The 25,868-nt window shown below is 38.4% G+C and overlaps 1 protein-coding gene and 1 pseudogene across 1 annotated transcript; one reads left to right on the top strand and one right to left on the bottom strand.

Annotated features, from left to right (window-relative positions):
* Positions 1 to 346: 346 nt before the first annotated feature.
* Positions 347 to 2,830, bottom strand: LOC582175 (annotated as a pseudogene).
* A 5,703-nt stretch (positions 2,831 to 8,533) lies between these two features.
* Positions 8,534 to 25,618, top strand: LOC115921320. The gene is made up of 5 exons (XM_030978679.1): positions 8,534 to 8,620; positions 11,741 to 11,901; positions 19,608 to 19,891; positions 20,963 to 22,719; positions 25,405 to 25,618. The coding sequence occupies exons 2-5, from the start codon at positions 11,765 to 11,767 to the stop codon at positions 25,597 to 25,599; spliced, it is 2,373 nt and encodes a 790-aa protein (XP_030834539.1). The 5' UTR covers positions 8,534 to 8,620; positions 11,741 to 11,764; the 3' UTR covers positions 25,600 to 25,618.
* Positions 25,619 to 25,868: the final 250 nt, after the last annotated feature.

The raw sequence follows: 25,868 nt of genomic DNA, 5'->3' as shown, positions 1-25,868 counted from the left end.
AGCTTGTTGCATGAATAACGAATTTGAAAGAACGAAATTAAATGCGAATCACAATTTGGGGTGGCGATCACAACTATTAGGGGAAGTTAAATGCTCTTAACATTAAACCGAATAATCAAAAAGCAAGATTGAGTAGGAAACCTAGATGAACAGAAATACCTATTTGAGAGTTTGCAGCATATTTCAATATACGTGTATATGCAATGGTCTGATACAGGCGCGTACGCAGGGGTTGGGGGTGTTGGGGTTAAATCACAGAGTACCATACATGATGAAGATTTTTTTCTTCTTAATTGTAATGCCTATATTATACCAATTATCAATACTGATATTTTACCTTGTTAATGATTATGAATAATTATAGTAAAGATAAGTATAGCCACTGTAACAGGGATACGAACAATAAACATTAAGAGTCAGTTTCTGTTTACAGGTTAAATACGCAGTAATAATATCAAATCGCGATTTTCCTTTATCATAACCTGTATTAAGAGGGGCTTTCACACAATGTATCAGAGCCCAGCCATTTCTCTGTAGACGAGTCACTGAAGGCGGTCTTGAGGTTGAGGGTGTCATCCCCTAGAAGATTCTTGGCGGCGATGCCTTCGCGCTGGACATCATCCTCGGTTTGGAATCGTTCAGCATCCTTCATCATGCGTTCGATGTCGTCTTTGGACAGTCTCTTATCATGATAGATAGTGATCCCGTTGGTGTGACCCGTCATCAAATCCTTAGCAGTGACGGTCAATAATTCATTGGCGTCAATGTCGAAAGTAACTTTGATCTTAGGGACGCCTTGAGGAGCAGGAGGGATCCCGGTCAACTCAAACTGGCCGAGGCGATTGTTGTCCTTGACCATAGCCCTCTCTCCTTCAAACACCTGTATAGAGACACCTGGTTGGTTGTTCGAATAGGTAGTGAATCTCTGAGCTGCTCTGGTTGGCACCATGGTGTTCCTATCAATGATACTTGTCATCGAGCCAGCCGCCGTCTCGATACCAAGAGACAGAGGAGCAACATCGAAACAGGCAAAAACTTTTATCTCGAACACAGTAACTGCGTGCAATGCGGCTCCGTATGCTAGGACTTCTTCAGGGTTTATGAACATGTTGAATTCCTTTCCGTCCAGGAATTCTTGAAGAAGCTTCTGGATCTTTGGGATTCGTGTCGATGCGCCAACAAGGATTACTGTATCTATCCTCTTCTTATCAATCTTTGCATTCAGCAGTACTCTTTCTACCGGTTGCAAACACTTTTGAAAGAGATCTGAACACAGCTCCTCGATTTTTGTTCTGCTTATGCTAGTGTAAAAGTTAAGGCCTTCGAAAAGATACAGCTTCGAAAAAATTACTTCGATACAGCAATGAGTGCTGCTTGATGCACGTTCCACTGCTTTACGAAGGCGGTGTAGTGCTATGCAGTTAGTCATCAAGTCTATCTTGTTCCTGCTCTTGAATTCCTCAACGAGATGGCTGACGAGTCTGCTATCGAAGTCCTCTCCGCCGAAATGTGCGTCTCCAGCCGTCGTCAGTACCTCGAATATCCCATCTTCAATGACAAGGAGTGAGACGTCGAGTTCACTTCTATCGAGATCGAAAACAAGAACATGCAGTTCTCGACCGTCGGACTTCTCCTTGGTCCTCCTTGGTCGCCTGTCGCTGGGCATCGTTGAAGTAAGTAGGAACAGTTATGACGGCATCGGTGATCTTCTCGCCAAGGTAAGCTTCTGCTGTCTCCTTCAGCTTTGTCAGAACCATGGAGCTGACCTCTTCTGGAGACAGTGTCTTGGTTTCACCAATGTGCTCTACCTGCAGCATCGGCTTGCCGTCCGTGTTGATGACGGTGAAGGGCCAGTGTTTCATGCCTGACTGTATAACCTCGTCATTGAACTGTCGCCCAATCAGACGCTTGGCATCGAGGATAGTACTCTTGGGATTCCTGAAAAGATAGAGAAACAGGGAAATAGAATTAGCTATCACATAGGCGGCTAGGCCAACATACCATGTTCTGGTTTTACTTTGGGCATATCACAATTTTTGCAGTTTGGAAAACAATGTGCTTCTTCTGCAATTTAGGGGTGCTCCGGCATTTGCTCTGGCAACATTTATCTGGGCTCTGCTTTGCCCAAGAATTATAGGCAGGACTTGGATAGCAGTTTGTTTTAGGTTAGGTTTACTACTGTATTACAGGGGCAGATCCAGGATGATTGAGGGGAGGGGCGGCATGTCAACATGGAAAGTGCTCAAAGGATTTACGACACGTGCACCTGTCACCAGTGGTGGATCTAGGGGGGGGGGGGCAGGCCCCCTCCCCTCGCCAAAAAGATGCAAATTTAATCTTTTTTAAATAACAACAAAAGAAGATGAGCCCCCTCCCCCTGGCGCAAGGGGGTGAATATTGATTCGGCGCTAAATATTTTCTCACGAATTTGGAAGAAAGAAGAACAAAATTAGTGCTCCTTACCCTTCAGTGATTCACGATCATTTGGGTCCTAGATTTCCCTTTGAAGACAATTTTTTTCAAATATTTCTTTCATGGAACAATGTCACACATGAATCGTGCACTAAATCTCAAACCACTTACTCTGACATCTGATTCTTGGCCGCATCTCCAATCAGTATCTCTCTGTCTGTGAAAGCAACACAACTGGGTGTGGTCCGGTTTCCATAGTCATTGGGAATGATCTCCACCGTCCCATTCTGGAAGACTCCTACACAGGAACACATTGTCCCCAAATCAATCCCAATCGGTGGCGCTTTTCCTGAAGCCATTGTATTTTATTTTATCTCGAGCTGTCTGGTTCCAAATATCAACTTTGAGGATGTCCAAAATAAGCGCGCCTGACTTTTTTTCCTGAAATAGTTGCCGCAATAAATTCGGAAGTATTCGGATGTGTGGGCTAAATTCTATATTTCTATACTTGGTGATAATTCGAAGAATCGTTTGTTCTGAACAGTTTGATAGTCGAAGCTTGAAGTGAACTCTGACAAAGCGACGATTTTTCTAAATGTCAAAATGGTCGTCATCTATTTAATTGTCGGCAGATCTTCTTTCGTATGACGTTATGCAGATAAAGTGACAATTCAAGGTTTGCGAGCTACGCATGTTCATATCAACTTGTAATGAAATGTTCTTCTAATTCTAGAAGAGTAGCGAACTCATGTTTAATCAATGTGTTCTGCACCCGAAAGTTACTGACAAAATGAACAGCGTTTATAATTTTATGTGATAATAGCAAGCTGAATATGCCTATATGATTATTGTCCCTTGGCTAAACTACATGTAGTAATTGTTGTGTAAAAGAAGACGGTGTGTTATACTGGTCTATGATAGAATTTATCCCGATATATCATTGTTCGTTTGAGCGGATTTCCGATCATGTGATCGTTTTTTCTCATTGTAAACGCAGCACTTCCGATATGCTGGAATATTCTCGATTGAGACAGGAAAAATAACAACAATTAGGATGTTCGAATTTCAATGATATAGAGCATAAAGTATATACAGAGTATAGCACATACCCCCCCCCCCCCAAATCCCCAGCCTCGGGGGCCTTGTAGCGGAGGGAATAGGGGGGGGGGGAGAAAGAGAAAAACACTGCATAGTACCCTCGAAATCAACAACAGTAAACTAAATACTATTTAAACCCAAAAGGTGTTGAACATCATCCGCATTACACAAAAGGTACTTTCTCAAGAAGGTAGTCTAATCAAACTGTAAACTCGTGAACTGCTCCTACCAGTGTATTCTGTTTTCTCTCCTCACTATTGTAAAGTCCGTAAAGGTTAATTCAATTAATAATCGTCAGAATGCAGGGTTAAACTTTTTAAACATGCCTTTCAGGAAGTATTTTGGCCATCAATTCTGCCAGCAGAAAGAAAGACGGACTGAATTGTATTCCTACTAAAAGTTGTTATTACGATCGCAAAAGACTTATGAACAAATTTATTAGCTTTGGCCATCACCTAATGACATATTTTTGTTTTTAAGATTCATTTTTAATTCTTCCATTTTAAGATAACGTAACATAGCAAAATATTATAACATGACAAAGTAACATAACATTACATAACAATCACAATCATAAATGTAAGTTTATAGATTTTTAAGAAATAAAAAGAAAGGGGAAAACCTCCTCCCTGCACCCCCCCTCCCCCCATGCCCTCATGCCGCTAACGAACCATGTACTGTTATTATTATACTAAGAACTAGTGGCGTAGCGTGGGCTCAGTCATGGGGGGGGGCAGTCTTTAGTCTACGAGATCAGTGTTTTTTAAACTTTTTTTTTGTCACGGCACCCTTTTAAGAATAAAAAATAGCTTTTCGCCATCCCGATCCCAAACCCATCACATAAAGTTCTTTTTTCACCTTTCTCTGGCACTCGTCATTTGCCATATGCACACGAACGTGCATATATGATTCTAAATTTTGGGAGCGAGCGAGCAAAGAAAATGATAATTTTTTAAATGGTAAATAATTATTTTGTAATCAACACACTAGATAAGACATATAATAATGTATGCGGGCACCTTACTGAGGAATGTACATGAATAAAAAACCTCATATATTCGGTCCCCTCGATACATGAATATGAGGATATTCAGCCATCTCATTGCCCAGAATTATCCTGATGCTAAATGGTGCAAGTGAGTAAAGCGAATGAGCGTGGGGAACGTAATTTCGGTAGGAAAATATAAGATATATTTGGATACCTCTCTGTCAAATAGAAGGACATTCGGGCTCAGACCTCGTTGCCCACATGTCGAGATGTATAGGCACATGGCCTGCCTTAAATCATTCTGTTTCTAAACTTTGAGGGCGAAGCAAGTGAGGAGGAAAGGCCCTTTATCATCTTCAAAATGCTACTTCCCAGTGTAATTAAAAACTGTATAGATGTTTCTAATCTTCGGTTTTCTTAAAATCGACGTTATTCCATCAACATTTATCAAAAAATATATAACAACACTTATCTAGTGGCACCCCTAGATATCTTGCGGCAGGCCTTGGTTGAATGGTTACAATTATTTGAGGGGGCAGATTGACCAGGCCGGGAGGGGATATACTCCTTGCCCCCCTTAGAGTGGGAAAATGTTGCATTTTATAGTGAAACGGACACAAATACATACTCTCTTCGTCTCTTTTCTTTATGTCTTCTGTATTTCACTCCAATCTCCATTTCGTTTTCTTCTCTGCTGTACACTACATCAAGGATTATGTTGAACAGAAAACAGTAGGTTGAACTTAAAAATTAATGATAATGATATTGTTCAAGTTGACAAATTTAAATATCTAGGTATTTTTATTGATTGTGAATTAAAATGGAATGTACACACCGATGAATTATGTAAAAAGGTTGGAAAAATGATTAGTTTCTTAGGAAGGTTGCGTAACTATGTTAATGAGACTGGGTTAAAACTTGTATAATTATAATGCCGCAATAATGCCACATTTTGATTATGGTGACGTGTTATGGCATTCGGGCACTAAGTCTCAAGTAGACATGTTACAAAAATTACAGAACAGGGCAGGTAGAATTATTCTTAAATATAAATTATCTGAACATAAACCAATTAGTGAAATTCATAATATTTTAAATTGGGAAATGTTAGAAAATAGACAAGTTAGGCACAGTTATACTTTGATGTATAAAATATTTCACAATTTGGCACCTGTATATTTGAAAGAGAAGTTTATTGTTAAGACTACTAACTATGCCCTTAGAAGTACTAATTTAATTTTGCCTAAACCGAAAACACAGAATTGTAAGCGTATGTTTCTGTATCGCGGAAGTAAATTGTATAATGGATTGTCTATGCACATTCGACAATCAAGAAGTTTGGCTATATTTAATAAAGAACTAAAAAGTTTAGTTTGAAATGTTATGACAGAGATAATATACACTGGAGGACTTGGAAAGGGGTGGCGGGAGGGGTTGGCAGTATCGAGAGGGTGGCGGGGGTGGTGAGGTTAGGGGGAACGATAAGGGGGGGGGGTTAGTGTATTGGTAAATTACTTTGAGTTTTATAAAAATTGATATTGTATGTAAATTAATATGATTTTTGCTTTTGGACCCCATGGAAGAACAGGACCATTTTGAAAATGGTTCTGAAATGGGCTATCCAACCGTTTGTCTATACTTTACACATTTACTTACTTTCTTATCGTTTGAAATGTGTTTTATATGTATGTGTTTTTTTTACAACTTGTATGTATATATGGATTTCGGAAATAAAAACAAACAAACAAAACAAGGACACAGATCTGATCAGTCAAAAGCATTTTTCGATAATTTGACTAATACAAGCGAGATGTAAGTTTTTTACAGATAAAACCTACCTTAAAAAAAAAAATCATTATATATATATATATATATCATTCACCAATGCCAGCACTATAACACAAAAGAAATACACTCATGCAAAGAGTTCAATGAGAGTCCCTATAGGGGGTAGCCAAATGAGTAATAGAGATACCCCCAACAAAAGAGGGAAACAATTTGTCATTGACTGGAGAAGCTAAACAACATACCCAGGGAGAGTACACTCTCCCTGATATACCATTCCAAATTACAACATGATGAAGAATATAATAACAAGGAAAAATTGCACATAAAAACTGGCGGACCAGATGTGAAGAAAATGATTAAGATTGTGACCAACGACCATAACTCGCAGACACTCGATTAAAACAAACATGTCTTTGTCCTAATTCAGCTATTCAACTAATTTTAGCTATAACCGCATATTGGCATGGCGAATTCAGCCATATGTCACAAAAACAGAAAATATCCAAGGTTTTAATAGAAAGAAGGAAGTAATAATACATCAGTTGAAACTAGGGAAGTGCAAATTAAATTATCATCAGCACATTAGTAATCAACATGAAGATGGACTATGTATCCATTGTATGGTTCAGAAACTATAGAGCATTTTTTACTACAATGCAAGAAATATAAAGTTTAACTTATGTGTATTTTACTTTCTTTCTTGAATTACTTGATAGTCGTATATACAATTTCCACACCACTGCGCCAGGAGTGTCATTTTTGTTTACAGACATGGCGCATTATAAATGTTCACTATTATTAGTTATTATTATAAAAGAGAAAGAAGGATAATGCAAACATATGGCTCCGTTTAGTCTCATTTCACAACGCCCCCTATCGTCAGAGCATGATCAGAGCCAGCAGCCTAACATGTTAGCCTATGGACGTTTTTTTTAAAAATCGTTAAAAAATTATTTTTTGTTTAAACGAAAAGCACATCCACCCCGACGTACGTTATCACTAGCTCTTTCATTGGAGCCCTCATGTCTCATTGACTTTTGAAAGTTCACCCACCGTAATTTTTCAAAATAGGTTGCAAGTTCGTCATTGCCTATAATACACATGTAAAACAAGTCTAACTTTGGATTCAGTTTACCAAGCGATTTGAAGATTATAGGTCGAGCACACGAAACATAAAAAGCATGAATTATCATAGATCACTTCTGCCTATTTCATTATGTCCATTTCATCCAACCCCCCACCGTAATTTTTCCATTTAGTAAAAGCAAACATTTTGCCGAGTTTAGCAAAAACATGAATATTCATGAACGGTCAGACAATACAGCCTTTTAGTACGTAACGTATAGTGAATGGGAATGGGCGATGATCCGTTCAGGAGGTAGCTAGAGGTCAGTGGTTTGTGCTGGCAATGTTCACGCGAGCGAAAATGAGACAATCGGAGCAATATGGACGATTGAAATGTAATACGTTAGATTTAGTAAAAATTATTAGGGAATTTATCGGATTTTAGAGTCCTCTTAGATTATATTAAAGATACAAACAGATTTGGAATTTTTGTATAGATATAGTGCGCTTTCCTCTGTGAGTATAATGATTGAAATGTTTGATTATCATCAATATTAAAATCATAGGGATGACATCCTAATGATTAAAATGCACGACTAATGGTGAAAGGAAATTAAATATAATTAAGTAGCACTTCGCTGATCGAGACAGGTGAGCCAACTCTTAACTCGAAAACAGAAGTCTGGAAAGACAGAGCCCCATCAGTTAGTGAGCCATGAGATCAAGTTTGAAAAGATGAACATGCAGCAAAGAAGGAACGCCGTGGCGCAGATAATCTGTCAAGATTGAAGAGCGCCATCTAAACGCCAACAACAACAACCATACAATTTTAGGGGATTCCCCATGAGGTAATTATAAGAGCGCGCGCGCGCCCGCACGCACGATAGGGCGTGGGCCCACTGACCTCTCAGTGCGTGGGCCGTGGCCATCATAGACAAATACAGTAGTGGCATTATGTGCGTAACGATCACCAATGTCGCAGTTATTGCGTCGTATTTTCAGCTAATTTCTCACTATTGACGTAGAATCTTGATTATTATCATCCAAGCTGCCAATACTGTAGACAGAAATGACACTTGCGTGAATAGGAAACCACTATTCGCTCGGATCCGATCCGCACAGTACAATTTCCTTCTTCCCACTGCACCGGCCACCGTGCCAGCCCACAGACGCTAGCCTATATTAGCGCTAAACAAGCTTGTGCATGCGGATATCGGATGAACGAGTGGTTTCCAAAACCACGATACAGTCACAGAATATAACCATCTGGTAAGTATGGGGATATCTTTCTTATTTCTAACATTTTTAAACCTTCTATAAGTATCAGGCAATTTGCTCTTTATTATTGACCCATTCTCGTAAATCGAAATTTGTTTTGTGTATTTTATTTTACCTTTACTCAAGAACTTGGAAGAATGCTGTTGAAAGCTTGGTGTATATAGTCTGGCTTCGAGCTCAGACTTTTGTATTCATCCTTCTTATATCTTTTTACAGGCATTTTTTTTTTTTTTTTTGGTGGTATTATCAGTGTTTCATTTCATTTACGCCTTTCACTTAATTTACAACATAGAAGAATAAAATAACTAGGAAAAAACCTGGGGCTAGTGTACAATTTACAAAGGGTGCAAAAGCTTTTGTCTGTGAAGCCTAATGTTTAAACCTAACTTGTAAAGTGACGGGGCAGATAATTATCTTACTGGGCCTAAATATGGTTAACTACGCAATATGCTTAAACTACTATAATAAGGTTTTTATCCTACCATAGGCTGTATAACTATACTGGTACTCGACGATGTCTCGTTGTCGCACCGATGTGTGGAGCTCCATGAAGCTACGTTGAGATCCGAGAACAATTAAGGAACACAGCAGTAGGCAGTGTTGTTGCACGCTTGCTATTCCAGGTTCAATCTGCTGTACCCAGTGATCGGCATGACCGCGGAAACTACCGCGGGTGTTGCCCAAATGCGGGACTTGCGCGCATATATCCGCCAGAGCCGTATTGGCTCGGGCTGAATCACTACACTTGTTTACGGTAAACCACTACGAAAGAGTCTCAGCTAAACTGTAAAATCTTGCTTTAGAAACCACCAAATGAAATAATTGAAATGTCAAATTGAAGAATAAGAGTTGTTCTTACTCATAAATATTGCAGTTAGTTGTTAAACCTCGTTACCCTGTTTTAAATCCCCACTGCACTACTTTTAGCTACTTGCGCCCTCTATACAGCCAGCAATGTCTAAGCGGTACCCCTTGATCCCCCATAATGCCCTTTTGCTTATGTTAATTGAGAGCTGATTTGATTAGATAACCACCTACCAGTGACCTTGCAGGGAGGTCTAATCCCTCCATGCCTTGCAGGGAGGTCTAATCCCTCCATGCCAAAGTAGTGCAGAGGGGCTTTAATATGTGAAAACTGAGCGAAATGAAGCGCCAGTTTTTTAAAACAGAAAATATTGCAGCAGGCCTATTTTACATATTTTCCGTCATGACACCAGGTCGATATTTTTGTAAATGATAAATCAAAACATATCAAAGCTTTTCTCAAAATATCTTTTCATTCATAAATTTTTATTCCACGGTTATCTCTAAAAAAAAATCAAAGGCAATGTCATCGACGAGCCCATGGCGAAACATTCATGGGAGCCAAGTTAAGGGTAGTCCTACGTACCATTATACATGTACTTGCAGGATTGTTTGGGCTGGACTCGGGTGTGTATGGATATGGATCAAGCATTGTTGGTTTTGTCTTTGTATTGTCGCAAGTAAAACATGCTGATGTGCGGTCAAAATTGAGCCAACAATGACTGAAAAATAAACTGGTATGGGCTGGTACTGTGAAAATATCTTGAAGTTGCCTGCAACTTGCAACTGTAACTCAATCAAGTTTACTGGACTGCAGCAGCCACAGCGTAAAAAGAGCCGATCGATGGCACATTTTGCATATGGTTTGCACGCACGGCCGCATGCGCACACCTCCAATATTGATGTAGTATCCAGCTTTTTTTAATGAATCTTCCCCTAGTTTTGAAAGCAGTTTTACACAAAACTACTAACTTCACCACGATCACGAAACTGGGCAGAGACACTCCAGCATATGTTGCATATTCATATTGTCCCAGATTTATCTCTGGAAAAAAGCGAAGCCTCTTTTCACCGACTTCTGAAACAGAAAAAATATATTTGAAGAATAATATCAATTTGTGTGTGCTGTGAATTTCTCATGAGCTTTGAAGCTAGAGTAAGGGAGATCCTTGAAGGCGAATTGTAGACGAATTTTGCTCCTCTCTTTGAATAACGATAACTTACCTGTTTGAAATTGGAGTGTAATTTTATGAGGGAGTAGGGAAGAAATTAATTGCCCTCCTCTCCCTCCCTTTTGATAGAGTTTAACTCTAGTTCACGTCCATTATGCAAGTTATTTGACCTTTCAGGATCAGTGAACACATTTTGTGGCTACAAAGAATGAGTGCACATGTGCGAAGCGGGCTCTCAATTAATCTCTTCCCAATACTCCCTCATAAAATTAAACTCAAACTTCAAACAGGTAAGTTATCATTTGAGATTTCAATAAGTGCCCCCTTTCCTTCAACAACTGCCACTTTTCCTTTGCAATAAGTGCCCCTTTTCCTTTTTTTGATGAGCCCCTTCCCCTTTTCCAAATGCCCCTTTTTATAACCAATGAATTCCCCTATTAAAATCTGATAGGCGCCCTTTTCCTTCAACAGATTCCCCATTTCCATTCTCACAAGTGCCTTTTTCCATCTCTGTTGAGGCCTTTTCAGGTGCAAGAAGTGCCCCATCTTCTGATAAGTGCCTACTTTTCCTTTCTCCATAACATGCTTGTGATGCTACCCTAATTTAAAGCTACTTAGAGCCCCTTTATCTTTAATTTTCATTATAGCTTGCTCACTATACATGCTCGCATTTGTAGTTGTTATAATTATGTTGTTTTTTGTCCTCTTTTTAAGATTAAATTTTTCGCACTGGGACCTCACAAATCTTTTATTTTTTGCTGGCTCGCTCGAAAATTAATATTCTGACCGTCACACCCAAATGCAAACTTTGTTGCTTTAGCAGTATCTTGTACCACATAAAGAGAGAAAAAAATATTGATGTCATCCCTGATAGTCTAATCACAATCATGACAATGTAGGGGTATATATATCAATGTCTTAAAATGGTGTAAGTTTCCCTTTGTATGGGCGCCCCCCCCCTCCCCCCTTTTATCTTTAAATATAGTTCAGTATTATATCACACAAGTCAAGAGGCAAATATTTGGATACGGAAAAAAAGCTTTAAAAAGTAATCCATTTCATGTACACTGTAAATACATGTCACTTTAATATATGCATAGTAAGTAGAATCCCCCTTTTTTATTGTCAATTACAGGATGTCTTGCTGGGGTTATCCTTCATGTACCTTTCCAGCAGACTGAGTTTCTGTCGAATGAGAAGAACATCTTGCACCATGGATGGATTCTGCCTTTTCTATCTGCTCATGATCCTCCTGGTGAGATCTGGTGATGTTGAAACCAACCCTGGACCAGACAGGTCAGTCTATATTTATTTGAACTTATTTCCAGTTCTTTATTGCAACAGTAATGAGCAGTAGGGATATTAAGTATTTTTCTTACTATTAAGTATAACACCACATACATGCATGCCAATTTTTCTTCCATATTCAAGTGCACTGCTCAATAAGGTACAAGTCGTGAGTCTGAATGCTTCAATACACCTTTGAATAAATCTCATCAGTACATGTAGCTTAATGAAATCAGACAGGTATGATCATGAAGATGCAGGTACTAACAGTGCTCAGCTGTAGAAGCTAGTGTACATATGTGTAGGCTGGAGTAGTTTATTCTTCCATGTAGTTAGTTGTACAGTCTGTTTCGCCCAAAAGCTCATCAAGAACTGAACTAAACTTACAAAGTATGAAGATAGGTGCTTTAATGAATATACAGTAGGGGTTACACCACAATAAGAGATACTTCAAGACCCTCCAAAGTGTTGAGAGCCCCCAAAATTTGATGGCAAAATTTCACTTAAATTGTATCATAATGTGAAAAGGGATGTCATTTTAAACAAATTTTTGCAGGATTTTAAAAACAAATGTGTTGATGTCAAATATTGATGAAAGAATACTGTCAAGATTTTCCCTGATATAACAAAATAGCCCCAAAGACTCTCATAAATGAGTTTTACAGAATTTTTATTGACAACTACATCAACATCTAAATTCATAGAAATCTGCTGTTACACAAATATGTACATATACGTACGGTCAATTAATTACTCCAATACCCACGAGTGTAGTCCCGTCTAAAGTTAACTTCCCGTTTTTTTAAGTGTCCGAAATTAAGACAATTGTCCGAATAAGGTGAAAGGCCTTTTGTTTGGTATTTGCTAATAGTTGTTGCTATATCAGAAGATCAAATACCGACATGGTTCCTACGACGATTCGATGCTTGGAGACTTGTGAAGGTTGATGTCCCGTAATCGCTCATTACGGCAATCGGTCATGTGCTTCCAGATCCCGGATATAATGACTCGGCGATTCTTGGATGCTAATTCGACGACGCTCAGCGTGCTACTAGTTTTGTAGTGTAGAACGTTCTTGTCCCTCGTTACACGGCTATAAATGAAATTATCAATATATCCTTCAAAATACATGATATTTAATTTCTACGGTTTCAACACTTATTTCTAATAATCATTTTCGAATAAAGCAAACGATGAAATAATAAAGGTTACTTCACCAGACTTTCTTTATCCGGTTATAACAAAACCAACATGGTTTCCTTCCACTACACTTTCTTTTCATTATTAACTAGGGTCATGCACCAATCTAACTGACCCGGGCAAAAAGTAAGATTTAATTGCTATATCAGAAGATCCAAAACCAACATGGTTTCTACGATGAATAGATTCCTAGAGACTTGTGTCGGAAGGATGATGACCCACAAACTTAATCAATCATTATAAGAATTTCGTTATGTCAATAAAAATTTGTTAGAGAAATTAAGTCATTTCTAGCACAACAATTTCAATAATAAATTGTTTCTCATCATTACTACTAGGTTGTACTGCGTTAATTCATTAACACAAAATCAAATGTTCTTTTACATATAATTTCAAAATTTATGCATGAAGCGTTAAAGCATTTATATTAATAAACGTATATAATTATCCCTATTGAACGACGCTCACGAGAACGATAGTTCATGAACGGCTCTTTCGTCACGTGTTCGTGAATAGTTACTTTTGATACACATACATGTACAAGCTAATTTGCTCTAACGTGGTGCTTCTTGCACACTGTAAATATGTAAATTATCTGAATCTCATTATCACACGTAGGTTATGTATAGAAAGCTACTTACAGTTATGTTGACAAGGTTTTGCCAATGGCAGGAAAATCGAGGTTCTGGGCTACATGGAGGATACCTCTCGTAACGGTGTCGCCTGAGGAAAAAGACTGCTTGCGCCGAATACAAAATCAAGGCTCTGGTAGCAACTTCCACAACACACATAAGGGTACATGTTCAAGACCTCTCACACGTCCAGCTACTAGTCCGGCAGCCATCTCGATATACCTTGTTTTAGGGTCTATAGTTTTTTTTTCTTCGGATTATAGTTCCTTAGACCATCAATTTGAAGAATTCGATTGCTGACACTCTGTCAGCATTGAGCAATTTGAGATATGTGACGTCATACAAAATGGCCGCCAAAATCCCCTTTTTAACCAAAATTAATGATATAAAAAGTTTTAACAGCATTTTACTACATTAAATGGCAGTCAAATATCTTGATTTTTTTCTAGAATCATCACTAAATAAAAATTGCCATGCTGTATGATCACAAATGATATGCAAATTTGCATAATTCGGAATGGCGCCCTCTATAGACACATTAACTTGCATAGTTCAAAATGATGGCCAAATACCAATTTCTAACATGAGATTATCATATGTCATGAGTCAGATGCACTGGATACAGTGAGTAAAAATTGTGCTGCACATTTATTTTTATTTTGTAATTTGATACTCGAAGAAAACACAGTTGAATTTTATGCTCTCTGTCCCATAGATATGAGGTGGCATATGCTGATAAATGCCCATTTTCAGTGACAGCGTTAAGAAACTAGATTTGTATTCTAAGGTACTAGATTCTTTTAAATTAACCTAAAAATTACGAACTACCAATACGGTACAGGACTATATCCGTTTATAAGTTTGGTTCAAAATCTTGAAATTTGTTTAAAAGCCCTCTAAAGTGTTGGGAACACTAAAATATTCCATGCGGAAGAGGGTGTCATTTAACACTTAATTCTGCAAAGTGAGGTCGTGACTGTAATACGTGCTTCCACACGCATGTTTGCAAATGAGCTCTCTTAACATTTTCTACAACCGCTTTAGTAGTTTGAGGTAGTGAGGCAAGGTTTGGGGGTATTTGGAGCTCCTAGTCTTCGGACCCTTGATAGCCACACGTTGATACGAGCCTCTGACATTCAGTTGGTTGTTGACTGTCCATAACATGAAGCAAAGCATTGAGTAGGTTGAGTGATGACATATGACCATGCTGCATCAACATTGCCAACTGAGTTCTAAGGGAGTCGAATCTTCTGCTTCATCACTTTCAGCATTGTACCCTATCCAATGCCAAAGTATGCCCCAAGAGTGTCGCATCCCGTCAACGCATGTCCTGCCAACATTGATGGAATGATATCTCCTAACTTGTCTACAATGGCAGGAACATCAATAACAGTTCGATTTGTGAAGGGGCGTCTCCATGGTCATTGGCGTTTTATAAGTCCGTCATGTAGATAATGATGCAAAAGTAGTACGTAGACGTCTGTGTCATCCACTATAGGACCTAACATACATCTTCTCATTAGCATCAATTCAAATCGCTTGCTGTACTTTGATGTTGCCTGCTTCATCATAACTATGTTGTGGACAGACCGTTCCTTGGCATGACATCACTGCCTGAAATCACTTCAACAGGAACCTCATCTTGACGGTAAAGGCCTTCTTGTGCTTTTGCCTATTTCTGAGCACCCAATCATCCTGCAGATTCGCGCATATAATTATGATGTCGATCAACTGTAGTTTGTTGTCATGAAAAGATAGTGAAGTTAGCAACACTAGAGACACGTTTCAACAACTTCGCTCCCTAGCTGTATTGATCTTTCCAAAGCTTTTGACTGCGTACAACATGAACGCCTATGAAAGATTATGAGCTAGATGGGCTTTCCAGCACATATAATTCAACTCATCCAGTCGCTCTACCAATACCAAGAAGCAACAGTAAGAACAGAGAATGGCTACACCGAAAGGTTCACTATTGGTCAAGTTTTCCGTCAAGGCTGCATCCTATCACCATAACTTTTCAACATATATGCTGAATTCATCATGAGAAAGGCATTTTATGGTCAAGTTTCTGTTGGTGGACGAACGATCACCAACCTAAGATACGCCGACAATACAACACTCTCTGGCGTATTGATGGGGAAGGGTTGGGGGGGGGGGGGGACAGTTGAACCCCAAACAAAATTCAAACTGTTTTTTCTATATATTCGATACCACTGATTAACAAATGTTGCTGAAATGACATGATTTTCCTGGGTTTTTTCTCACTTTTTAGTAAATTATTATTTGTTAAGCGTATGTTGGAAAGTGACAAATCCTAAATTCACAGTCAAGCAAAATATATGCTTATTTAAAAGCCTACATGTCAGGGTCCACAGAACAGCAGGGCTCAGGGGACCCGAGCCCCCCTCACTTTTTGTATAAAGTATGTTAAAGAGAACTAGAAAGAAAGAAAGAAAGTGACCCGAGGTCAAATGAGGTATCAAAATATGTTCATCTTACAGTTAATAAATGCCTGAAACCCTTGAGTTTCCGGGGGCTGTGCCCCTTGAACACCACGCCAATTTGCGCTCCGCTCTTCCTGATCGTAAATACTTCACCCAACCCCGCTCTAAAAAAAATTCCGCGGGGCCTGCATGTAACATGTATGAGTGGTGGTGATGCAGATTGTTTTTCTGCCCAAGTGTTTTTGCTCAGTATGCCACTGACAACACTTATAACAAGAACATCAGAAGAACTACTAGAACTCCTTGAAAAAGAGTGAAGGATGCAAGTGAATAATTTGGACCCTACCTCAATGTGAACAAGACTAAGATCATGATTGGTGGAAATTAACTACATGCAACAGAGCATGGTGGTTGATGGAGAAGAAGTTGATCAAGTGGACAAGTTTATATAATGTTCTTGGGTCAATGATTGTCAAGGAGGGTGGAAGCTCGGCAATATCTGCCTTTGAAATGCGGTGTTGGAGGAAGCTACTTGGGATATCATGAAGATATTACAACACCAATGGACACAATTAATGTCCATCATCGGAAATCAACCGCCACTTGCTACCAGGATTGACAAGTACAAGCTACAATAGTTTGGTCACGTTAGCAGAAGATCAAGAGACAACCTTGACAAATTATCATTCAAGGTACCTTTGAAGGAACACGTAACAAAGGAAGACTCAAGCTCAGATGGACTGACGACCTTAGGGAAATCACTAGCCACCCTCTAAATACTAAAGACATTCTACTGGATTGCAGGAGACAGATGCCGATCAAAAGGTCTCATCAAACGGGTCACAAGGGTGAGCCATGATCTATATGACAACGACGACGACGACGAACAGTAAGAGATGGTTTCTTGGAGGGCAGCAGTGACGCGGGACTCTCGACCCGTTATGACCTCTAGATACTCTCGGATCTGTCAAACACCAAGCAAACATCATCAGATTTTCATCCACAGCACAGCACAACCATCAATGACTGTACAAGGTTGTTCCAGTGTCTCATGCCTGGCTGACATCTCAACTTTTGTCAAATTCTATAAGTCCGTCTTTGACATGGGAATGCTCGTTTCCAGAATCATCAAAAAGTGCTGTTGGGACTGCTGAAAGCTCTTATGACAAAATGTCCTTGACATTGACCTCTCTTGAACTTGTCTGCAGTCCTATTACTCTGGAGTAGATCAACTTTTCATAGACTTTCGTACCCCAACATTGACTTCTTCATGGCTGCCACGGTTTGAACTTTCTTGGAAATTGTGTAATAGAATCCACCAGGTAATTTCTTTTGAAAATCATGCATCTGTCTAGTATAGATGTCAACTGCTTTATCCACATTCACTGACGTTGGAGCAATGCTGGTCTAAATAAAGCCTATCAATTGAATAATAATGTGTGCCGTAAAACCACTTCTCACCGATTTGATGAAAAATTAATTCTTTCATAGCCATTTTTTCTTGACATTATGTAGGAAAGGTGTAGGGAATTGGAGACCACCAAGCTTGAACCCATCACTGTCTGTCCGTGTTGGCTCCAATATTGATATAGCGACATATGTGGCCTTCAACAACACTACTGCATATATCCAATTCATTTCGAAGACTACAATGCGTTCTCTCTCCGAGAAAATTGGCAAAATCGACCAAGATAAGCAATTTTGATCGTAACAGTTTGCTCTGATATAAAAACACAATTTTCACTGAATGTTGTGGTGTATGCAGATATTTAGGGGTGGCTCTTAAAAATTAGTTTTAAAATGAAGTTTTTGAAATTTGCCAACCATCACAGAAAGCTTATGGCCATTGTGTGTTGTGAATGGGTGTTGCAATTCACATTATGAATGGTGTCTGATCAGAAATGTATGTAGGTAATGGGGGACACCTAGGTCCATGATGGGGGCCTACTTCTCCCCAGTTGTCCATTTCATGTTGAAAGGCACTATCATGAAACATATTTGGTTGTACGTGTCACCATTCTAATTTGAATGCATTTAATTTTAAGAAGTTGTTTCTATGATGTGAGTTTGATCAAAGTAAAAGTCATATTGCCAGAACATTATTCTGAAGGTATTTTAACATAATTGAGAGCACCTTTATTACTGTAAACAAAAAACTATAGAAATATTTTGGGCCACATTGTTTTAAATTCGTTTCAAAATTACAGTACGTTCATTGGCTGCATGTATCTCTTTCAAAAAGTGTTTGAACTAACTATAACAATCCCATTTTCATTCAAATTGTATTTAAAATGTCTTGATTTGTAACTGTCCCTTATTACCTACACATGTAGGTAATGAGAGACCTTTGGTGATGACGTCATTAATCATTGTAATCTTATTAATCAGTTACATCATGACCACAATTTCGTTACCAAATAAGTGAAAAAATACTAAAGAGAATACAAAAATGTCTGTATGTGTAACATTGTTCATGTTTATGTAAATTATTCAAATGTGCTTAAGGGTCTTCTATTCCCCACACCTACCCTATCTAAATTGTACCAAACACGATGAAAGATTAATGCAGCACAACTGCAATTGTTGCCCCCCAAAAGCATTTAATATGATTTCAACGTGACATAGATTTAAGAAATTGGCATTTGGCTGGCACACATATTTTATTCAAATTAATATGTTTATAGAGGGCGCTATTTCAAAATATGCAAATAAGCTGGTCATCTATGGTCATGCAACATCACGAAACATTTTTTTAGTGAAGGTCCTAGAGAGACACGGACATTTGGCTGACAAAAATTGTAGAAAAATCCTTATTTTATATTTATTATTCATTTTTAAAGGAAAATCATGTACTTTGGCGGCCATTTTGTATGACGTCATATATCTTAAATTGCTCAAGGCTGACAGAGTGTCAGCAATCGGATTCTTGAAATAGAAGATCTAGGCAATCAAAATCCATTGAAAAAAAAACTATGGACCCTAAAACAAGGTTAGGCCAATAATCTGGATTTGGCTGCCGGACTATACAACCTCCGTCTTCTAGTCAACTGCACTGATTTAAATCCACACGTACACACCTTTAGGCATTCTCGGCACCACACCCTAATTTGCATATATTCAGACAAGCGAAATATTTTCTATCACCAACGCCCTCTAATGTCTAGATGACCTTGAAAATAGGAAAACAAATAAAATAAGAACAAATTTGCCATTTTACTCTGACAAATACAAAATCTAGGTTTTTTGCGTACAACAGAAAATCGAAATTATGTATTCTTTTTATCAATATTTGTCTTCAAACACATTATTTGGGGAAAATCTTTACAATTTAAGTGAAATTTTGCCTCCAAATAGTGGCGAATTTGGGGCTCCCAACGCTTAAGAAGGGCTTTAAGAGATATTTAAGAGATGCTTGATAAACTCTTGTTTTTAATTACAGGATTGTCAGTGAAAAGGAATTCTTAAAGCTGTCCAAGCAAATTGAACCTAGCCACTACCAAGAGGTGGGCATTAACCTGGACATCTCCATTGTAGAGCTTGGGCAAATCAAGGAACGCAGCCAAAATACCAGTGATGCATTGATGACAGTCTTCACGAGATGGAGAGACAAACATCTTCCGGGCACAGACATCAGGGCTCTTCTAGCAGAGGAATTAGAAAGAAGTGACTTAGGGTCCCTCTCTGGCAAACTACTTGCTGGCAGTCTAGTCCTGAAGCGGACAGGTGAGAAAAAGAAGGAATCATTTATGTCGGCTGCCTGCAAGAAGGCCTTTACTGCTATTGATAATGTATTGCTCTTGCAGGCAGCCAACAAACACTGATTTGACACTTTCTCATTTGGTACAAATAGTGCTACTTATAGCAGGACATCTCAATAGATGAACATCCGACAAGACTGATACTGCCGGTCTGGTGAACCCTTAAAATAAATGTCAGAACACCCACAATGTGGGCTGTCAGTCCATCGGTCGTTGGTCTCATGCACCTTCTAACAACTTTTCAGATGGTTTGCTAGACAGATATTGTCGGTCGTGTGGGCTGTCGGTCGCATGGGCTGTGGTCATTAATACATGGTTACAGACCCACTCACTATGTGCTGTGTAAGGTTTTACATGAAGCTGTACAAGGATTATCGTTCAACAAATTTCTTGGCATTTCACAGATTTCAAACCCAGCCACTTTCTGACTATTTTTTTCAAGTCATGCTCATCTTTTGACACCAAGTTTATGAAAATTGCACCATTGCAGAGCCCTTTTTATCTTGTGTAACCTTATTTATGTCAGCCCCAAAATGTGTACAAAACAAAAGGAAAATTTACATTTCTCTCAGTTCTTTCTATATTGAGTGGAATTGTAATTGTTCTTTGAGCTACAATTTATGAGGCTTATAAGGTTCATCATTATTGTCCATACTGTTAGTCATGCAAATCAATGAGATTGGCATGTTACATATGGAAACATAAATAGACATGTATATACCTTCATACCTAAAGACAAATTCTATTGAGATACGTAGAAAAGAAAACAAACAGACATGTCATGCATCAACAATAATATACATGTATGATGTGCAGAAATTAAACTGCAAAGACAATAAATTATTATCTGTTCTCATTGAATCTTGGTCCAGAGAACACCTTCAAACAGCAGGACTAAAATGAAAATGAAAAGTTGATAACAATAAATACATCAGAAATTTGTTCTTATGTTCATGTGTATATGTTATGAATATCCTAAACAAAAACATTTTGATATTCAGAAGAAATTATCACACTAATTTTATTAAATTCAAAGGTGCACCTGTTACAATGCCAGGATCACAGACCCCAACACTTTCTCCTGACCTGATCAAGAGATGTGCAGATGATTTCAAATTCAAATACCGGACAACTCTTTGTAAGATCAGAGCTGATCCTCTCAACCCCGATTCTATTGCGCCATTCAATGACATGTACACAAACCTTGTCCTGGAAGAGGAATATAGACAAAGCAAGCGACCACTTGAGTACAGGGATCTCTTTGATCTTAAAGTCAATGGGGAGTTCCCCAAGCGGATCATGGTCCAGGGAGAGGCTGGGGCTGGAAAGACAACATTCTGTGCTAAGATTGCCTGGGACTGGATAACTGAAAATCCTGTTCTTCCAAAGTTTGTGTGGGTACTTGTTGTCCCTTTTCGTGTAGCCAAGCAAAACACAATCGGTGAGATTGCCAAGTCGTATCTCTCAAAGGACAACCCAGCAACAGCCTGCCAGATCACTGAGTACATCCGTTCAAATCCAAGACACGTATTCATTGCATTTGATGGAGTAGATGAGATGGATGGCAATATTGTACAGCAAAGGAAAGCTGGTTCAAAGTCAGAATGTCACCAGCTAAAGTCTGCTGATCAAACCAAGGCAAGATCAGAATCCAAGAAGAACAAGAATAAGCGGCGAAAGTTACGGCAGCCAAAGTCAGGAAGCCCATCAAGTGCCACTTCGCAGCCAAGAGTCAACAGTGCAGAGGCAAGTGGAAGTTCTTCAGAGAGAGGTGACATTGCACTTACAGACATTCTTCGTTCAGATGAACTTGCCACCTGCCCGGTGTTGGTGACAAGTCGCCCATGGAAGGTCACAGAGATTAGATGGGATGATATTCTAAGGAACCAATACACTTTCATACATGTGGAAGGATTTAGCAAGGAGAATGTGGAGGTTTACATTCACAAGTACTTTCAAGATGATGGGGCCAAAGCAGATCAGCTTATCCAATTAACCAAAGACAATGTCATCATATCTGAGAATATGGCTCCGTATCCTATCTACATAGCTATGCTCTGTCTGATGTGGAGAGAACTTGATGATGAAAAACAAGAAAAGTTTAAGTCATTACGAACTTTTTCTCAAATATTTGATGAAATATTTGAATTCTTGAAGGTGCATTATGCTCAGAAAAAAATCCCAGTTTTAGACAGCCCATCTTTCCAAGCCTATCGCTCTCAAATTGAGAAGCTCATGGAACCAGTTGCCAAAGTTGCTTTCATCGGGCTACAAGAAAACACCCTTAGTTTCAAAGAAGGTGATTTTGCACAGTGCTCAGACTCCATTGAAACAGCTTGCAGAGTAGGGGTGTTGTCTCAGGAGAAAAAATTGTCATCTATATATGATAAGAGCAGTATGTTCCTGCAGTCTACTATCTTCTTTCCACACAAACTGTTTCAAGAGTACATGGCTGGGGTCCATCTTTCTTCCCTGTATGAATTAGATCACAATGAATTCAACAGGCTGATTGAGCAAGTAGTGCTGCCTAGAAAGGAAGAGTTTCGGTATCTCCTGTACTTCACCGTGTCACGGGACAAAACCATTGCAAAGCATGTCATGAAATGCATGGTACAGGGTAACACCTCAGACCATGAGGAGACGGATTTCTTGGTTGATGTATCCTTTGAGAGTCAGGACCTAGATACTGCAGCCTTGGTGAGGGGTAGAATGTCATCTCTGACAATATGGCCATTCATGACAGCACACACAATAGCAGGTTATTTATTCACTGGACTAGGTGTACATAAAGATGTAAGTTTGATATCTTATGTACATTAATAAGTATTATAATTTAAAGGGGATGTCCACCCTGATATTAAGTTGGTTTGAATAGAAGCAGAAAATGAGAAAAATGGGTCAGTGACAGTTTGAGCAAAAAATTATTAAAATGATTTAAAACTCAAAATGTTCCTATTTTAATTGAATATTGCTCAAACTTTCAATAATTTATTTCTCTCCTTTTCCTACTTTTATTAAAACCAACTTAATATCAGGGTGGACTTCCCCTTCAATTGCAAACCCAACAGGCATCTTCAGGCACACATTTTTTTCTTAGGAATGGCTACCGGTATTTAATGTTTTTTTTATTTATCCATTTATTCATGGTATTAACCAAAATATGATTAGCAGCCAATGGCTGAATTGTTCACACTTTACAAGCATGTTTTAAAATTACATAAAGTACAATACTAAATATGGTAAGAATATCCAAAAGCCAGATGATACTTACAGTACATAGAACACTGTAGATTAAATAATTTAAGAAAAACAGAAACAGAATAAATATAAGTCATGAAACATAATTCATGGAGAGAATTAAATCACACTTTTGATCAATAAATTATGTCCATTGTTCCCACCATTATATCTATCCCCTTCCACCCCCCCCCCTCTCTCTCTCCCTCTCTCTTGCCTGTGGGTTGTCGGCAGATACATCAATAATTTGGTTACAGATATTTGGTTTAATTCAAGGTTTAAAGTATTTATAATAAATTCAAAAAAGAATATAATTTTAATCAACGGTATGAGTATTAAAAAGAGTAAAAAAAAATATTGCATAATTATAAACCGTCAAGTTGGTCAATATTGATAAAGTGCATCAATTTTTTTTGCAGGGTTTGAATGGAGTGTAAAATTGTACATATGGTATAGAAATCTAATTAACACTAAATAATGGACAAAAATGACAAGATAAACGCATTAAACTGAGAATAATGGGATTTTGCTGGTAGTTTTACCTAAGTATATTGCACAACAAATTTATTTATGGCTCCCTTCCCCCCCCCCCTTTACTTTAAATTTAAATTCAAGAGCCTATGATGAGGTAATGGAGAGCACTTCTTTTGTAGCGCTCTGTTATACAAAAAACTTCGGACTAGGTTTGGCCATTTCGCAATGATCGACAATATAAAGTTGATCGCAAGGGAGGAAGCCCGTGGTGAAAGTTTGATGATGGGCTGGTCAATCTTTTGCCCAAACTCGATGCTAGTTTTTCTCTCCTTTCATTTAGAGTAGGTAGTTCCAATTCTCAGAGAGCATGTTGGTATTACATTAGTGCAGTCCAAGCACAAGGCAGCACACTCATTTTTGAATATTTCAATCTGTTTACCTTGGTGTTCAGTTAGCCTAGAGTGCCAAACAGGGGCACAATATTCTACCTTTGGCCAAATGTAAGAACAGTAGACACATAATAGATCATTTGCTGGAAGTTTGAATCTGTTTAATATTCTGAGCATGTATAGTTTTGTGCTTGCTCGCTTGACAATATCATTCACATGATATGAACATTTCAGATCAGTTTAACCAGTACTCCAGGTACATGGAATTTTAAAGGCCCACTGCACTACTTGTAGCTACTTGCGCCCTCTATATAACAAACAATGCCTAATCGGTGACCATTGGTCCCCCATGATCCTCTTTTTCTTATGTTAACTGAGAGCTGAGTTGATGAGATAACCACCTGTCCAGTGACCTTGCAGGACGTTCTAATCCCTCTTGTAAACTATGGCAGATAAGCTTTAATATGCCTACTTTCATGCACTCTCTTACATCCATGACCTTATACCTGATTATCAAATCAAATAATTGTTTTCCCCCTTTTCAAACAACACATTTAAAATCAATGACAGATTATTTGTTTAATAAAAGTGGCATGGACATAAAGACCAAGCACTATACAAAATCAAATCGATAAAGTTTCAAATATTTTATACACAAGACAACATTTAGGAGAGAAAGAAAGAGATGAGAAGGAAGCATTATTAACAAATTTGCACAAGTCTTCAAGGAGATGTCTTTAATACAATATTTTACACTAATGATATTTTTAAGTGGATATACTACCGGCAATGATGATTATTGACTGTCTATTTTTTTTGTAGTGGAGGGGAGGGGGGGGGTTGATGTGAAACATACATTATGATAATACTTTGGCAGTATCATTTCATATACCCATCATTATAGGCATATGATAAATATCAACAGTACTATTTGAATTAGTTTTATTGGACGACCAACCCTTTTCTGGTTGGAAAATAAACTGCTTGAAATGGCATCCTACACCTCAGTTTTGCTGCAACCAGTCCTCTTGATCATTTGATGCTCAGACTTCGGAGTAACCCTTAATTTTGATGGATGGAATAATTTAGGGCCCTTTAAAAATGGCCTTTACCATGCTGCATTGCAGATAAAATGTTATAGCAGGCCTTCCTTTGCAAATAAATTTGGGATCATATAGGTTTCGTAGCACTACTCTGATGATATCGACCACTGTATTAAGTAACCATTCTGTAATCATTCAATGAGACTTTCTTAATGCAGGCCGAGTGACAGAAGCATCAACAAAATCTGAGGTGGTCTTAAACTTTATCAATGGACTCTGAATTTCTCATATTTTAATTTTTTGTTTGTTTTGTTTTTGTTTTTGCTTTGATTTAGATCGATCGTGGAGTAAGTAGAGAATTTGGACCAATTATATCACATCATATGGCAGAGATTATATGCTCTGTGTCCTCTCTAAAGCATGTTACACTATGTGGAGCTGCCTTGCACAGTGACTTCTATGCAGTTCTTGCTAAAGACGGAAACAAGTCCAAGGTGAGTGAAAAAACACATTGTAATGCCGTAGTCTAGCCTAAGGGGGCGCTTTGTCAAGACGCATAACATCAATCGCTTGAAAATTTGAAAAATCACTGTGATTACAGTTGTAGAAAAAAAATTAAGTTGGGTCAGGAATTTAAAAGTTAAAAACTAAAATGTGTATTGTTTTTGTCATTCTGTCACTTTGCATCCTCCCAGTAAGATTTACACAAGGATGTTGCAAAATTTTCTCACAACAAAATACAAAATTGTAGTGGGAGAGGGCCCAGAGGGGGGGGGGGGGGTAAACCTTCCCCCTTCAG

Source organism: Strongylocentrotus purpuratus, unplaced genomic scaffold (assembly GCF_000002235.5).
Source record: "Strongylocentrotus purpuratus isolate Spur 01 unplaced genomic scaffold, Spur_5.0 spur5_scaffold_1, whole genome shotgun sequence".
Classification (NCBI taxonomy): domain Eukaryota; kingdom Metazoa; phylum Echinodermata; class Echinoidea; order Camarodonta; family Strongylocentrotidae; genus Strongylocentrotus; species Strongylocentrotus purpuratus.
The sequence above is the reverse complement of the archived record's forward strand: the minus strand, read 5'-3'. Positions and strand labels throughout refer to the sequence as shown.

What these genes read in the sequence shown, in the direction of transcription:
- LOC115921320 (XM_030978679.1), top strand. Translation starts at nt 11,765, where the DNA reads ATGTACCTTTCCAGCAGACTGAGTTTCTGTCGAATGAGAAGAACATCT. An exon ending in ACCAACCCTGGACCAGACAG is followed by an intron (nt 11,902 to 19,607) that starts GTCAGTCTATAT and finishes TTTTAATTACAG; the next exon opens with GATTGTCAGTGAAAAGGAAT. An exon ending in GACTAGGTGTACATAAAGAT is followed by an intron (nt 22,720 to 25,404) that starts GTAAGTTTGATA and finishes GCTTTGATTTAG; the next exon opens with ATCGATCGTGGAGTAAGTAG.